General features: G+C 53.9%; 1 protein-coding gene across 7 annotated transcripts in view; it reads left to right on the forward strand.

Annotated features, from left to right (window-relative positions):
* The first annotated feature begins 1,213 nt into the window (after window positions 1-1,213).
* Window positions 1,214-14,788, forward strand: part of PPFIA4 (PTPRF interacting protein alpha 4) — a 73,988-nt gene continuing 60,413 nt past the window's right edge. For 6 of the 7 annotated variants that reach the window (XR_012375791.1, XR_012375793.1, XM_073884476.1 and 3 more), the window contains exons 1-2: window positions 1,214-1,354; window positions 13,423-14,055. Coding sequence is in view for 4 of the 7 variants with exons in the window: in XM_073884476.1 (XP_073740577.1) it covers window positions 13,822-14,055 (234 nt within the window). In the remaining 3 variants the exon portion in view is untranslated. Of the gene's footprint in view, window positions 1,355-13,217; window positions 13,282-13,422; window positions 14,056-14,788 lie in introns of those variants that run through there. The other variant, XR_012375792.1, reaches the window with a different exon arrangement.

The raw sequence follows: 14,788 nt of genomic DNA on the forward strand, positions 1-14,788 counted from the left end.
ATAGACACTTGGTAAAGTGTGTTATCATGGCTTCAGCCTTCCCTCTGCATTGACCGAGTTGCCTTTTCCAGGTTGATTCATTTTAGTGAAAGGGTGTGCGAAGTGTCTCAGATTTCCTCTTGAAGAACCCCAAACCACCTGGAGAAGAGTTGGAACTTTCTGGACTACTTTTGTAAAAACTGCTTTGTAATTTTCACTTTTAAAAATACATCTCTTGATTTTGCTCTCAGGGTCAGACAAACAAAATAACACAAATTTAGCTTCATTTCTCACCCTCATAATAAATCAGAATTACTCAGATTTTTCTGCCTTTTGCTGAAGATACAAGGAAACAAAGCCAATTGGTGAATATACTGGGAGGAAGAAAAAAAATGAAAGGTGGTATGTGCCACTGATTTCAACTATATACAGCGTTTGTTGCAGAAGATACAGAACATGTTGTATGTATATTTATAAATATGTACACATTGCGTGTATATAAAAATTCTTTGCACTTGTAACAGCGCTTACTGGGTATTGTAAGGGATTGAGTAGGCACTGTGATGACACTTCACAAACCAGATGGGAAAGATGCAATTAATAGCCACACGGGACAGGGTAAGGAGCAATTCAGGAAAACAGAGAGATTGAACTAAAATTTGTCAGTCAGGAATTTGGCATTGAGACTGTCTTCGTACTATGTATATGTACCAGACAAACATTTCATATTCTAGTAACAGTGTTAGCACAGCCAAGGTCCTGAATTCAGGCGAGCAATTCACTCAAGTGCGCACTACGGAAATGTATCTGGATTTCAAGACTCTCCACTTAAGAAATAGATGCGACCAAAGGAAAAGTAATAAATGGGCACAAGAGAGCAGGTGTGAAAGGTGACAGGCCATTGGCAACGATTACAAGGCCAGGACTGAGGCCAATTTAGGGACAGGTGGTTAGATGAACAAGGGTGGAGGTCAAATGGAGGGACAGGACATGTGCTGCGCCTCACTGGGAAGGAGAGAGGGCGCCGCTGAGCCCCGACACTTTAGTCGTCTTGGGTAAAAGTGTTCTCCGCCACCTCAGAGGGACTCTCCGAGCCAAGCCAAGATGGCGCGCAGTAGCAAAGTGGCTCTTGTCACGTGCCGGGGCGGGGGCGTGGCCTGGGGGAGCCGGCCAGGCCCCGCCCTTGGGGGGTGGGGCCAGAGGCCTTCCGGGGAGGCAGGGGCGGGGCTTTGAGGCGGGGCGCTTCGGCGCTGGCGGAGGCTGCGGCTACCTCGGCGCCCGCTCCGCTCCGTAGGACGTGTCGGGCTACCCGGGTCGGGGGCGGCTCCCTTGCGCTCCGGAGCTGAGCTGCCTGGCTTTCGACGACTGCAGGCAGGTGAGCGTCCAGAACCTGGAGTGGGAAAAGGATGCCTCTTTTCCCACCTCCAGCTCCCCTCCAGTTTGGGGAGGGGTCTCTGTCTAGCGCGCCTTGGAAAACAGCCCCGTTTTACTCCGGATGTGTCGTCTCCGGCTGGCATAGATACTGCTCCTTCCGCCGCCCCTCGCCGGCCTTTGCAGTGCCCTGTGCCCTTGGGGGTGAGAATGGGGGGCGATGCCCGGTTTGCGGGAGGGCGTGGAGTTCGCCCTCAGCTCCATCAGCCTCGGAGGAGGGGGGCTGAGGTGGCAAGTCTCCCGGTGCGAGCTGGATGAACTGCGCCCCATTTCCCATCCTGGAGAGTCAGAGAAAAGAGCACCTCTTAGCTCCTGGGCCAGCTCCGCTCCTTTGGGCGTAAGAGGTGCTGAGGTCTTCGCGCTTATCGGGGGTCTTAATCCTTCCCGCGTTGCTACTAACACCCCTCCTTAATATCGCTAGCTCTCTGTTCCTTGAACTGCCAGTCTCAGGCTGTGCCAGAAATGCCCCCGTCTCCGCAGTGCCAGGGCGATGGGATGGAAGGAGCGGCCAACCCGAGGTCTGGTGGGGGTGGGGGTGAGAGTGGGCGCAACCGGAAAAGAGAGCTGGAATAGATTCCTGAACTGAGAGGGTGGAAGTGGGGAGTTGACTTTGGACCAAGCAGTTAGGGGTGTTTTCCGGTATAGATCCTGCAGGGTTCGATGGTGGGTTGGAAGAGAGAGGTCGGGTTGGAGGACTTGGAAATGTGGTGTGGGTGGTTTTCTTTGAGAAGGAGGAGGGATCCAGGACAAGGTGCCACTAGGTGCTGATGTCACCTTTGAGGAGAGGTATGCTGGTAGTACCCATTAGAGGGATATGGGAGTTGGGGCTGCTGTTCTGCTGTTCTGTGTGGTGAGCAAGTGGTTAAGGAGGAGGCTCTGCTTAGCATGGAGATCCCCTCCTGGTGGGAGCTTAAGGGGCCCCTCCAGTAGCTAGGTTTCAGGGACTTCCCTCGTCTTTCCAGAGGTGTTGGAACTCATACCTAGTACTTTGTTCAATACCCAGCAAACATTTATTGGGCACTTACTATATGCCAAGCACTATGCTGTGTGCTGGGTCTTCTGAAGGCAAGTTTAGGACCATGGAGCCGCTGAAAAGTACACACAGTAGGCACTCTCTTAACGGCCCCTGCCCCCTATTTTGTCACATCGCTATCAAATCGTAAAAAAGCAGAGCCCTGTCCACGTGTTTTCAAACAGCTGTCTAAACTGGATCCCAACCCATCCACCCCCTACCACTGTTAACTGGCCACGTAGCCCCAAGAGAAGCTGCCTTAGGAAAAGGAACAGTATGAATGATTTCCCTGGGCTATTTTCTAGGACTTTGTCCTGATGCCTGAGAAGGCTACCTGAGATAAATAGCATCTCAAAATAATGAGATGATGAATAGCACAATGATTATTGGGGGCCAAGAATGCCCTGGATACCCGGCACAGTGGGAGATTCCATCTCTGGAAAATAGGAGAGTGGGGGGGGGGAAGGGGGTGTGAAGTGAAACCTTGTCCAGGGATATCTGGGTGTGTGCCGATGAGCATGTCATGATGTTAGAACTGTGGAGTATATGAGGTCTGGCCTTTGGGTGGTAAGGAGGGATTGGAGGGGCAGGGCAGGGCAGGGCAGGCGACCAGACTCCTGGGTCTCTTTTCTGAGTTGATTGCTAGAATCTTAAGAGTTCGCAAGAGTCATCAGGGACTTCAGTGGGTCCTTTCAGAGCCTCTGAGGTTAGCAGGGTGAGAGCTGGGGAGAGGAGGAGTCAGGGTTGAAGGGTCAGGGAGCTGGAGGAGGGTCAGGAGCCTTTAGGATATGGAGGCACTAGCAGAGGCCTTTTTCTGTCAGGGACACTCTCCCCTGGGGCTCTGGGCCCTTGGTTGGGTTGCTGTAGAAGCAAGGTGTGGCTTCTGATTGGCACGGAGTTGCATGTGGCATATGTGTCCTGGAGAGGAGCTGGTAAGGAGCAGGGAGGACCACAGGAGTGAAAGCTGCCTCAGAGTCTAGGTCCCAGGTATGGGATCAGGAGAAATGGAGGGGAGGTCAGGGGGAGGGGTGGTGTGTATTACAGCCACATGAAGTCACCATCTGTCCCCCCTCTGGCCTGCTAGCTCACTGACCTATAATTAGCTCTGGAGGGCATACGGTGCTGGCTCACAAGAGCGTGGCACTTTGGATGGCCAGTGGAGTAAAAAGTACTGGGATGGGCTGTGGTGAGAGGGGCAGCTTCTAGGGGACCCTCAGTCTTTGTTGTGCTGGGAGGGTCCTGTGGGAACTGAGAATGCCATGGGGGCAGGACCGGTGGCGGGGGGCGGGGGCGGGAGCATAGTGGGAGAAGGGGCTCTGAGCTAGCATGGTGTGAAACTCCAGGGCTGGGCGGAGCTTGAGGACTGCCCTCTCCTCCTTGGCAATGGCCCTCCAACCACACAGGAAATATGACTGCTGCCCAGCTCTTTGCTTCGCTCTCAGAGAGCCTTGGTTGGGTGCTGCAGACCCCCCCCCCCCACCAAGTGTCTTCTATTCCCTTGGGTGAAGTCGGCTCTAACAGAATAGCTTCCTGCCTGTGGGGCTGAGAGGCCTTGGCTGGGGCTGCTTCATTCTGAGAGAGCTGGAGGAGAAACTGCCACCGGTTAATTCAATTGGTCAGACTCCAAGTAGTGCTCGGTGCTGACCCCCAGGCCGTGCCAGACACTGGATATTTGGTCACGTGCCACTCCCTGTAGCTTTCGAACCATTGCGTGGGTATAGTAGTCCCCTTTTTCGCAGGGGATACATCCCAAGACCCTCAGTGGATGCCCGAAACCACGGATAGTTTGGAACCCCTATATATACTCTATTTTTTCCCTCAGGCTACACACCTATGATAGTTTAATCTATAAGTTAGTCCCAGTAAGAGATTAGCAACAATAATGATAATTATTGGACTATAAATAGTCCAATTGGACTATAAATAGAGAAGAGGACTCTCCTCTCTCTAATAAAATAGAACAATTATAACAATTTACCGTAATAAAAATTATGGGAATGTGGTTTCTCTAAATATCTTACTGTACTCCCTTGCTTCTTGTGATGATGCAAGATGATTAAATGGCTATGTGATGAGATGAAGTGAGGGGAATGATGTAGGCGCCGTGGTGTAGTGTTAGGCTACTGTTGACCTTCTGATGTGGCGGAATCATATGCTTCCATCAGTGGTTGACCGCTGGGAACTGAGATCACAGAAAATGAGGCTATGGATGCGGGGGGGACCACTCTATCTGTGTTCTTTCAAGTAGCCTGTAAACCTTTTGAGGGTTGATGGCATATTTTACCTACCTTTTGTATCCATAACAACTCTTAGCTCAGCATTGGATTCGTGGAAATCTACTCAGTAGGTTAATTGTTGGATTGGATCGAAGAGGTCTGTCTTCTGATTCCCTGAATTCAATGAAGCAGGGCCTCCTTGCAACTAGAGATATTTAACCTGGAGCTGAGAAGCGTCTGGGGACCCAGTATGGTGGTGTTACATCTCAGTGGGAGAATTAGATTCTATAGGAAGTAGGTAAAGTGAAAAGCCCTAAATCTCCCATAAAGCGTTGGTATATGGTTTTAGGTTTCTAATGCTGAACAATAATGTTAATGTACAGATATGGTATACATTATACACATTATGTATTAATTATATAATGTGTACAGTGATTTTTAAAAAGAGTACTTACATACAATATAATTTTGTAGTTAAGTGTCAGATGAAATAGCTGGTTTGCATTAGAGGCTTTTATTGCTTATTTTGCTCACCGAAGATAGTTGAATTCTCGTAGAGAAAATATGCTGCCCGTGTGACTTCATGGCCACTGTCTTCAGATAGATAACTGTCACTTCAGAGGGGAGATAGGTTTCCATTCAGTTGAAGAAGAAGTTTCCTTAGGACAATGAGGGCTTCCTCATTTAGTAGTGATCTCCTGTTCCTGAAGGATAATCAAATAGAGACTGAGCTGGTGGGGAGGTGTGGAAGGTTGACCTACGTGACCTCGGAGAAGGTCCTTCCAAGTAGGAATGTGCAGTTCTAGGTAAGGGATGAGATGGGGTAGGCAGTAGATGGTGGGGCTCTTTGGCAGCCGCTCCAGAAGAGGACTCTCCTTTGTGTGGCTTGGAGGATGCTAAAACTGGAGGGCTCGGGGAGGGGTCCGGATCAGGACCTTGGCCTGGGCTGTTTTATGAGGAGTGACGTGCTGGGAGATCCATGGGGTGGCTGCCACCATCTCGAATGCACAGGGAGCCCTGGGCTCGGGAGACCCTGCAGTGCAGCCCTGAGGGGTAGCAGTAAGGAGAAGGGTGAGCTGGGTGCAGTTTCTTGACCTCAGCTAGTACCAGGCCAACTGCGGAGTACCCAAAATGTTGGGGTCTTGTTCGGGGCAGAGCACCCAGAACAAATGGGGTTTTCATTCTTTCTTTATCATCTCCATCCCTCCTTCTTCTCCCTCTCGCGCATTCTCACACAGGTTCAAGCCCGCGCATGCACGTACACTCTTTCATGACCAGCTGTATCTGCTTTCATGATCACACACGCGCATAAGCCCCCATGGCGCCCACGTGCTCTTATGAGTACACATGATTTCATGACTCCCAGGTGCATGTGCTTTCATAACCACACATGTTCACTCTCACGACTGTACACGGACAACATATTGGCATGACCGTAGACATACGTCATGAGTCCTTGACATATGACCACACACAATCCGTCTCGCCATTATGTGTACCTACCCACCATTATACATACCCACTCACTGCCCATGCACACGCTCTCAGGACCCCGTTCTCATGACCATACTCTTACCCACATGCACTCTCACGGCCATCCATACACACCACACATTCTCATGACTCTACTCTTATATGCTGTTGCATGGATGCACATGTCCCCCCACACATTCTCTCTCTCTTTCTTTTTTTTTTTTTTTTTAAAGATTTTATTTATTTATTTGAGAGAGAGAGAGAATGAGAGATAGAGAGCACAAGAGGGAAGAGGGTCAGAGGGAGAAGCAGACTCCCCGCTGAGCAGGGAGCCCGATGCGGGACTCGATCCCGGGACTCCAGGATCATGACCTGAGCCGAAGGCAGTCGCTTAACCAACTGAGCCACCCAGGCGCCCCTCTCTCTCTCTTTCATAACCACCCCCCACACCCTCTGTGACCATGTACACACACACTTTATGACGCAGTTCTGAGTACTCTGGGCTTTTCATGCCCTGGCACCTGACAGCACTTTCCTCTTGTGTTCCTGACTCCCCTCCGGGAGGCTCTGGTTTCTGCTACGTGGCAGCTCCCTAATCTATGGGCTAATCTACTAATGCAGAGACTGCTGAGCTTTTTTGTTTTTTCAATGCCAGAAGAACCATATTTGGCCTGCAGTTTTGGACCCCTAGTTTTGAAAGATTTTTACTCTCCAAATATGCCACACTGATTATTTTGTTTCTTCTTTTGCAAACAATTTTTAAGGACATATATGAGTGTTAACCAATGGCTCTGATGAGCAGAAGTTGGCTAGGGTTACTGAACTTAATGAGGTAAGTTCAGCAAAAGCCATGTGCTGTGTTCAGGGGTGCAGCCTTCATCTTGGTTGATGCAAGTATATGATCTCTGGGAGACCTTTAGAATATGGGAAGGAGTCGGTGGCCCCCCACTGTCACCTGTGCAGCCTTCTCAGGCTGATTGCCCTGTGGCACTGATGTGCTGACTCTCCGAGGGAACAGGTGTGTTTGTTTAACAAGGGCCTTCTGGAGACGGTACTTAAACTTACAATGCTTTTTAGAGTTGGAACCCTTTTATACAAATGAAACCTTAATCAGATGTTCAGAAACATTGACAGATTTGGAAATTAAGAAAAGGGAGTTCAGAGTCCTTTGCTTTTGCCTTCCCTCTGTGCCATGGTATTGTCCCTGAGCAGCCCCCAAAGGTACTCTCTCAGTCTGTAAATCCTGTCTTCTTTTATTTCTTTAAAGATTTTATTTATTTATTTGACAGAGAGAGAGAGAGAGAGAGAGAGAGAGAGAGCATGCAGGGGAGGGTCAGAGGGAGGAGCAGGCTCTCCTCAGAGCAGGGAGCCAGTTGTTGGACTCGATCCCAGGACCCTGGGATCATGACCTGAGCCGAACGCAGACACTTAACCGAAGGTGGACGTGCTTAACCGACTGAGCCACCCAGGCACCCCTCCCATCTTCATTTAAAGAGGTAGTTGTGGGGCGCCTGGGTGGCTCAGTCGTTAAGCATCTGCCTTCGGCTCAGGTCATGATCCCAGGGTCCTGGGATCGAGCCCCGCATCGGGCTCCCTGCTCAGAAGGAAGCCTGCTTCTCCCTCTCCCACTCCGCTTGCTTGTGTTCCCTCTCTCGCTGTGTCTCTCTCTGTCAAATAAATAAATCTTAAAAATAAATAAATAAATAAAGAGGTAGTTGTGATGACTCTACTTTTGGGTATTTTAGAAGAGGAGGTACTAGAAGAAGAGACTCCCACTCCTCCTTTCCCCACTAGCCTTTGACGTTAGTCCCCCTGGGGTGGTGATAGTGAGGGTGACCATACAGCCAGGTGTGTCTCAGCTTACACCTGTGTCCTGGTGTGATTGTTCACAGTGCCTCCATTCATTCTCAAGAAGGGCCTGGTTTGGACAGTAAGTCGTATGCTCACCCAAGTGGGAGGCCATGTCTCGGGAAGAAGTGGCCCAAGCCTAACTTCTGGGGAGCAGCTGGGGAGATGGGCTTCACAGAAGCAGGCCCAGGGGAGCCTGTTAGATAGAGACCTCGCTCCCTGTGCCTACTGGAATGTGAGAGGCATGAGGACATGGAGGGCCTGGGTGGCCGTCGGTGCCCACAGGTCCTTTGGTAGCATTTCATACTCCTCAGATCAGTTTCTGTCTTATCTCCTTGGACCCACATGATGACCTCGAAGATCACTAGAGCGTGTTACGTGTTAAGACCTTCATCTTCCAGATTTGGGAACCCAAAGCCCAGAGAGATAAAGTCTCACTGCTGGTCTTTTCGGGGGCCTAGAGAACTGGGTGCTTTTGAAGGGATTTGTGCAGCCATGAGAAAGTGTCAGGAGAGCTTTTCCAAGAGTTTTCCTCTGGCAATGGCTTCCTCTAGCTATATGGATTTTTAGTTTTCTTACTGTGTTCAGAGTGGGCCCGGCCTTGAGGTGCCTTAGGAGTCTAAGGTGCTAAGCGTTGCCCCTGAATGCTGGGCCGTGATCCCAGCGCTCTCTGTATGTTAACTCCGGTGATCCTCAAATCAGCTGTCTGAGGTGGGCATTGCTATCATCCCCTCTGGGCTCATTTCACAGATGAGGAACTGAGGCTCAGAGAGATTAAGTATCTTTCCCAAGTCACATGAGTGGTCAGTGGAGGAGTCAGCATTCAGACCCATCAGTCTGCTCCAGAGTCTTCCTTGCAAAGCAGGAGTGGCCCCTGTCTTGCTCTCAAGAAGCTTTACTTTTCAGAGGGCAAGATAAATGAACCTATTCCCAGGCCTTGAGCCAGTTTTTACCATTTTGGAGTTCCTCTTCTTTGAACTTGGGCAGGGATGGCCGGCCCAGGGACGACCCTGTCACGTGTGCCTGTTCAGTTCCATGTGTGTTGTGACCCTGCGTTGGAGTGTCCAAAGATAAGTAGGACATGGTTCTCACCCCCGAGTCTTCAGATGAGATGTTGTGGCACAGAGAGAGGTCGGAATGAAGGGCCGTGCTGGGTCCATGGAAGGGTCGATCTTACCTAGGGAGGAATCAGAAAAGGCTCCATGGACGAAGTAGTGTTTGAGGTGGCCTTAGAAGGGTGATCAGAAGTTCCTTAGGCTGACATGGAAGGGGAGACTGAGGCAGGCTGGGTGAGATGCTAGAAGGTTGTGAGCCATAGTCAGTCCAGGGAGCATGACAGTGAGCAGGGTAGGGAGTAACAGAGGAGGAGGCTCACTGGGCTCTCAGAGGAGAGGAAGAGTGAGGGCAAGGCTTTTTGGGGTGGTGGGCTGAACAGGGAGAGGGACGGGGGAGGAGAAGCTTCTGGGTTAGAGGGAAGGAGAGGTGGCTGCTAAACGTCATTGCCCTGGGACCATAGTATCTGAAAACCGCGCAGGGTGAGGGGAGGCCAGGGCTGTTTCTGAAGTTCCTGCAGGAATGTGGTGTGGTGTGTGGGGCTCAGGGGACTGCTCACAACTCAATTTGGAGCCCCTACGGGGGACGGGGCTGGGGGAGAGATTCGGGAGGATGGCGGCTGAGACCTTGGGCGTGGGTCGCTTCCAGTGGGGAAGTGGCCGCTCGGGAGCATGATGGCAGCTGTGCAGAGGCCTTCCTTCCCCAGGGGGACGGGTGGAGGAGGGCCGAGACGAGCGGTCCCTACACTGCCATGGCCTTGGACGAGGGCAAGGAATTGTGAAGGAGTCATGGCCGCTCTTCCCCTTTCTCAACCTCCATCCCCTCCTTGGAGTCAGACAGACTGGGATGGAGTCCTTGTTCTCCCTCTTCACAGCTCTGTAGACTTGGGCACATGACTCTGAGACCCAGTCCTCACATCTGCGGAGTGGGAAGAATTGAGTCTTCCTTGTGGGCAATTGTGAGGATTAAAGTAAGTGAACATATGACAACCGATAGCACAGCGCCTGGCATGCGGTAAATAGTAAGTCAGAGCGGCACTCATAATTGGTATTATTTTCCTGGAGGAAAACACCTCCCTTCCTCCGGTCAGGCAGGGGCACGGCCCCCCTCTCTTACCTCATCGCCGACACCCCCTCTTTGCCTAGCTCATGGCCCACTCACACGAGCACAGCGCCAGCCAGCTTTGCCCTGGCCCTTTGGCCTCCACGAGCTCCCTCACCAAGGTGGGGCCGGCCTGCCATCTGGTAGGGCAGTGGGGAGCCAGCCCGCGCGCGCGCTTGTGGCTGGCCAGAGCATCAGACCCAAGTGCACAGCCCTCCTGTTTGCGGCGAAGAGATGGGGGTGAATTTTGAGAAACCAGAGAGGCCTCCGATTTGCCAGACACCTGGTGTGGGTCTGACACCCACCCCCAACATGCGCACGCACGTGCTCACTCACCCCCACGCCTGCTCTCTCTGGAGCCCCCTCCCTCTGTTTCACAGCCTGCCCACACTCCTCACTGGCAAAGCCCCTCAAATGCTCACTTTGGGGGCTGGTAGCTGTCGCCTCGGAATCAGGACCTGGGAGTGTTACTTAGAAATGGTGCAGGAGTCGAGGAGACTTCTGTTAGGCTGAGATGATAATTGCGCTATTTAAAGCTGGCCCCGGAGCCAGGAGCCAGGTGTCCCTGCGTGGCTGCCCTAGAGCTCCCTTCTGCTCTCCATGCTGCACCAGCAGGGCCAGGGCGGGGGGGCCCGGCCAGCCATCTCGGGGCATCTGCCTGGCAGCACCCTCTGGGCTCGTCCTCAGCCTGCTCTCACGATGCCATTTCACTAGGGGAAGCGGAGTAGCTCCCTGGCACCTGGCTGGGAGGGAGCCTGGGAAAGGGCTGGTGGCAGCCAGCTTCTCTGTTGCCAGAATGACCAGGAGGATTTGGGGAGGCCAAGTTGGACCCAATAGCTAGCACATCACCGCGGGTGGCCTGAGGTCTGTTCTCCCTTCCTGAGAACTTCCCAACCCCTTCCCTGTAAGGAGCTAGCACCACCCCTCCCACAGGCCTGCCTTTGCCCACCACTCATGGTCATTCACACGCCCCTGTGATCCTGCACTGCTCTCTGCTTTCCCAGCCTCTGTTTATCTGTGATCTCCTCCCTCGAGGGTGGGCAGAACAAGGGTCGTGGGTTCCATCTGACAGCAGAGCTCCCAGCAGATGGTGACAAGCCCAAGGTCATCCAGCTGATCTCTAGTAGAACTGCAGCCTAGGTGCTCAGAGTCCCAGCTCTGGGCTCTCTCCTCTCTACTACACTGTGGGATGCCTGGGGATCTGTTGGGCTGAGGCTGCTCCCAGGCCCCTGAGCTCCTGAGCATGCTATCCTCTTCTCCAAAGGACAGATTCTGCCACAAGGGGCCCCTTCTCCAGCCTGGCCTTCACTCCTGCTCTCTCATTTTTTCCTGGGGTGGCGTGGAGGAGTAGGAGGAATGAGAGCCGGGCTGCTGAGGAGCTTGGAGAGGTCTGGGGGGGGGCCATCGTGGCGTTCAGCCTCACAGATCCGAGCATTCAGGGGGAAGGGTCCTGGACACAGTGGGTGGGAGAACCGGAGGAATTGCTGATATCAGCACCAGTGAGTTACCAGTCCTGGCAAGACTGGGCTGGCAGCCCCTCCTGTCCACTCCCCGCTGCTCTGTGGGGCAGGGATGTTGAGGCAGGGAGGGTGCAGACCGGGGTGCTACTTTTCACCTCTGTCTTTTGCTGGGACCCTGCCCTCCGCAGTGGCTGTCCAGCTTGGGGAAAGGATCCTCTGGGTTAGTGTCTGTGTCTCGTCTGTCTGGGAGCATATGTGTGGCCGCACACGTATGTCCCAGGTCCCCAGCGTTCTGCGTCTGCCTGTATGCGTGTGTGGCCGTACCCCCGTGCCAGCCTGAACTCCTGAGCCCTCTAGGGAGGGCTGTGGGGGTGAGCTCAGGAGTTCTCAAGCTGGTGCTCTAGCTTGTGTCCGATCCAGGCCCACATTCCTCCCCAGCCTCCCTCCTGCTGCTCCTATTTCTGCCTGGATCCTGAGTGCTTGGGAGTCGGGGGTGGGGGCGGCTGGGGGGGGGATGACAGTCAGGTTCAGGTGGAGGAGGCTTGGCCCTTCTCTGGTTTCCCTGCTGGGCTCAGCCCTGCCACAGGGTGGGGGCTGCCCAAGGTCTGACTCCTCACGTTGGGTCCCAATACCTCCTGTCCCCTCCCTGACCGTCCCAGCCTGCCTGTTGCCCGGTCGGCCACCTGCGGGGTGTCCCTGTGTCTCCCAAATGGGGAGAGGAGGGAAGGGAGGAAAGCACCATTTATGGAGCATCTCCTGTGTGCCCATGGCTGTGCTGGCGGCCTCATGTCCTGTTCCTCATGCGGCAGGAGCTCTGAAGCCAGCTTCCTCCGAAAACTGATCAAACGGTGGCCTTCCAGCAGTGGGCAGGGGGGTTGGAGGCCGATGGCGGGCAGAGAAATCCCCAGCTGCAGCCGCCTTCCCGAGCACACCTTCCTTTGCTCTGACCACTGGGCTCAAGGCGTCACATGAGCCAGGCTGTGCACACGCTAACCGCCCTAGCTGGTGATGGCTGGCAGTGCCAGCAATGGACAGTTACACAGAAGATGCCCAGCCACGAGCAAGGGCCCGTGCACATCAGGGGAGTGACACCCCGTACCCCCACATGACCCTGGGGTCCTTTGCATCGTTCAGCTCCTGCTCCAACACAGAGGTGGTGGGCCACGAATTCAGCATGGAAGCCTGCTCTTAACCCGGTTTCAGGAGTGGGGATGATTTGAGCCAGCCTCTTTTCCAAATGATGGGCATGGAGCAGGTCAGGGCTGTCTGCCACCCCAGTGTCCAGCCCATGCCTTTCCAAGGAACCAGACTGTGTCAGTGGTCAGGGTAGGAGCCACCCTGCTCCTGTTTCCTATGACCCTACTAGCCCACCCGGTGTGGACTCCCACCCACGAAGAGCCCTTTAACCCTTTCTGTGCTTACCTGGGCCTAAGTGCGGGGGAGAAGGCCATGGTGGGGGCAGAGACCCTATTCCCTGGCCCCCCACTTTCCCACCCCTGGGTCTCAGGAGGACTCTGGGCAGCCTGCTGCCTGCTCCCTTGCCACTGACTGAATCATTTCTATATTTGGCCAGTGAGGCACGTGGGTGGGGAACCACTCCACTGCGGCTGCACTTCTGACAGCTGGGGGTGGGAGAGCGGGAGGCGGAGGCTACGGCAGGCAGCAAGCTTGTGCATTCCTTGGGAGAAGTAAGGAAGGCTCCATCTGAGTGAGTAAGCCTGGAGCAGGGCCATGTGCCACCACCTCCCTCTCCTCCCCCACCCGATGGTCCAGGTCCTGTCTCCTGCCCCCACCCCCGCCCCTGAATGCCCTGCTCAGCTGGTCCTCATGGCAGGCTCTTCTTCCACAGACCGCTGCCCTCCAGCAACGATGGGTGTCGCTAGACCCAGCTGGGACTCGGCCAGGCCCCAGCACTCAGCCTAAGCGAAGGGCCCTCTTCCAGCCTCGCTCTCTCTGCCTGTCATGGCCACACTCGGCTGCTGCCCGCTTGTCTGGGGACATAGGGCACCCAGCCCCAGCCCTGAGAGCTTAAGCCAGGCGCTCTGGCTCCATTCCACAGGGGCGCCCCGGGCACCAGGCCCCTTTCAGAGCAAGGGCAACTGATGCCATGGGAGAAGCCCCCGCCCACCTGTCCACTCGCCTGGCGCTGCCCGCTCTGAGACCCATGCACTGGGTCCCCCTGGAGGCGCCAATCCTGTGAACTCCTCCCCTGTCCCCCGACGCTGAGAAGGCCCTGCCCACCCCCACCATGTGTGAGGTGATGCCCACAATCAATGAGGGGGACCCCCTGGGGCCCCCCCACGGCGCCGACGCTGACGCCAACTTCGAGCAGCTGATGGTGAACATGCTGGATGAGCGGGAGAAGTTGCTGGAGTCCCTTCGGGAGAGTCAGGAGACCTTGGTGGCCACGCAAAGCCGGCTCCAGGACGCCCTGCATGAGCGGGACCAGCTCCAGCGCCACCTTAACTCCGCCCTCCCCCAGGTAAGGCCACATTGTCTGCACCTCCCTCAGCCCCTGCACTCTCCCCTACCCCGGCCCAGCCCAGATAAGCTGGGCCCTCAGCTTATCTGCATCTATTTGCATATCAACAAACGGAATTCACAGAGCATTTAACTTTCCTTTATCTCCCTACATAAATCCTTTCCCTGTCACTCCCAAGCTCCTCAGCCTGGAATTGGCTTCACCTGGAGAAAGGGATGGAATTTGGTGCTGGAAGAAAACCCAGCCATAGCTGCCCACTGCAGTGAACCCATGCGGCCAGCAGGTGGCACCCTAGACTGGAAAGACACCTCTGCCTTGCCGGCACCTCATCAGTGCCCTATTCTTGGAGGTGGTGGGTGGGGAATCAGAGGGTGGAAATGGAGAAGCCTTAGGAGATCATCTAGTCCATCAATTATTGCACAGATAGAAAAAACAAGAGGCATTGCATAGAAAATGCTAGGCAGAGCTGAATCTAGAAGTCAGGTATCTTGACACCTGTCTTACCCTCCTTAACAACACTACTGCTAGCAATGATAGTCACCGTTTCTGTGTGTTTTCTATGTATTAAGCACTTTGTGCGCAGTTTACCTTGCTAAATGCTCACAGCAATGAAGTTGGTACCACCATCATCTCGATTTTACAAATGATGGAAGGTGATGCTTGAGATTAGCCAGTTGCCCAGCTTGTGTGTGTGTGTGTGTGTGTGTGTGTGTGTGTGTGTGTGTGTGTGTGT

This window comes from Callorhinus ursinus, unplaced genomic scaffold, assembly GCF_003265705.2.
Source record: "Callorhinus ursinus isolate GAN/ISIS: 27379988/994484 unplaced genomic scaffold, GSC_fseal_2.0 scaffold57, whole genome shotgun sequence".
In the NCBI taxonomy this organism is placed as follows: domain Eukaryota; kingdom Metazoa; phylum Chordata; class Mammalia; order Carnivora; family Otariidae; genus Callorhinus; species Callorhinus ursinus.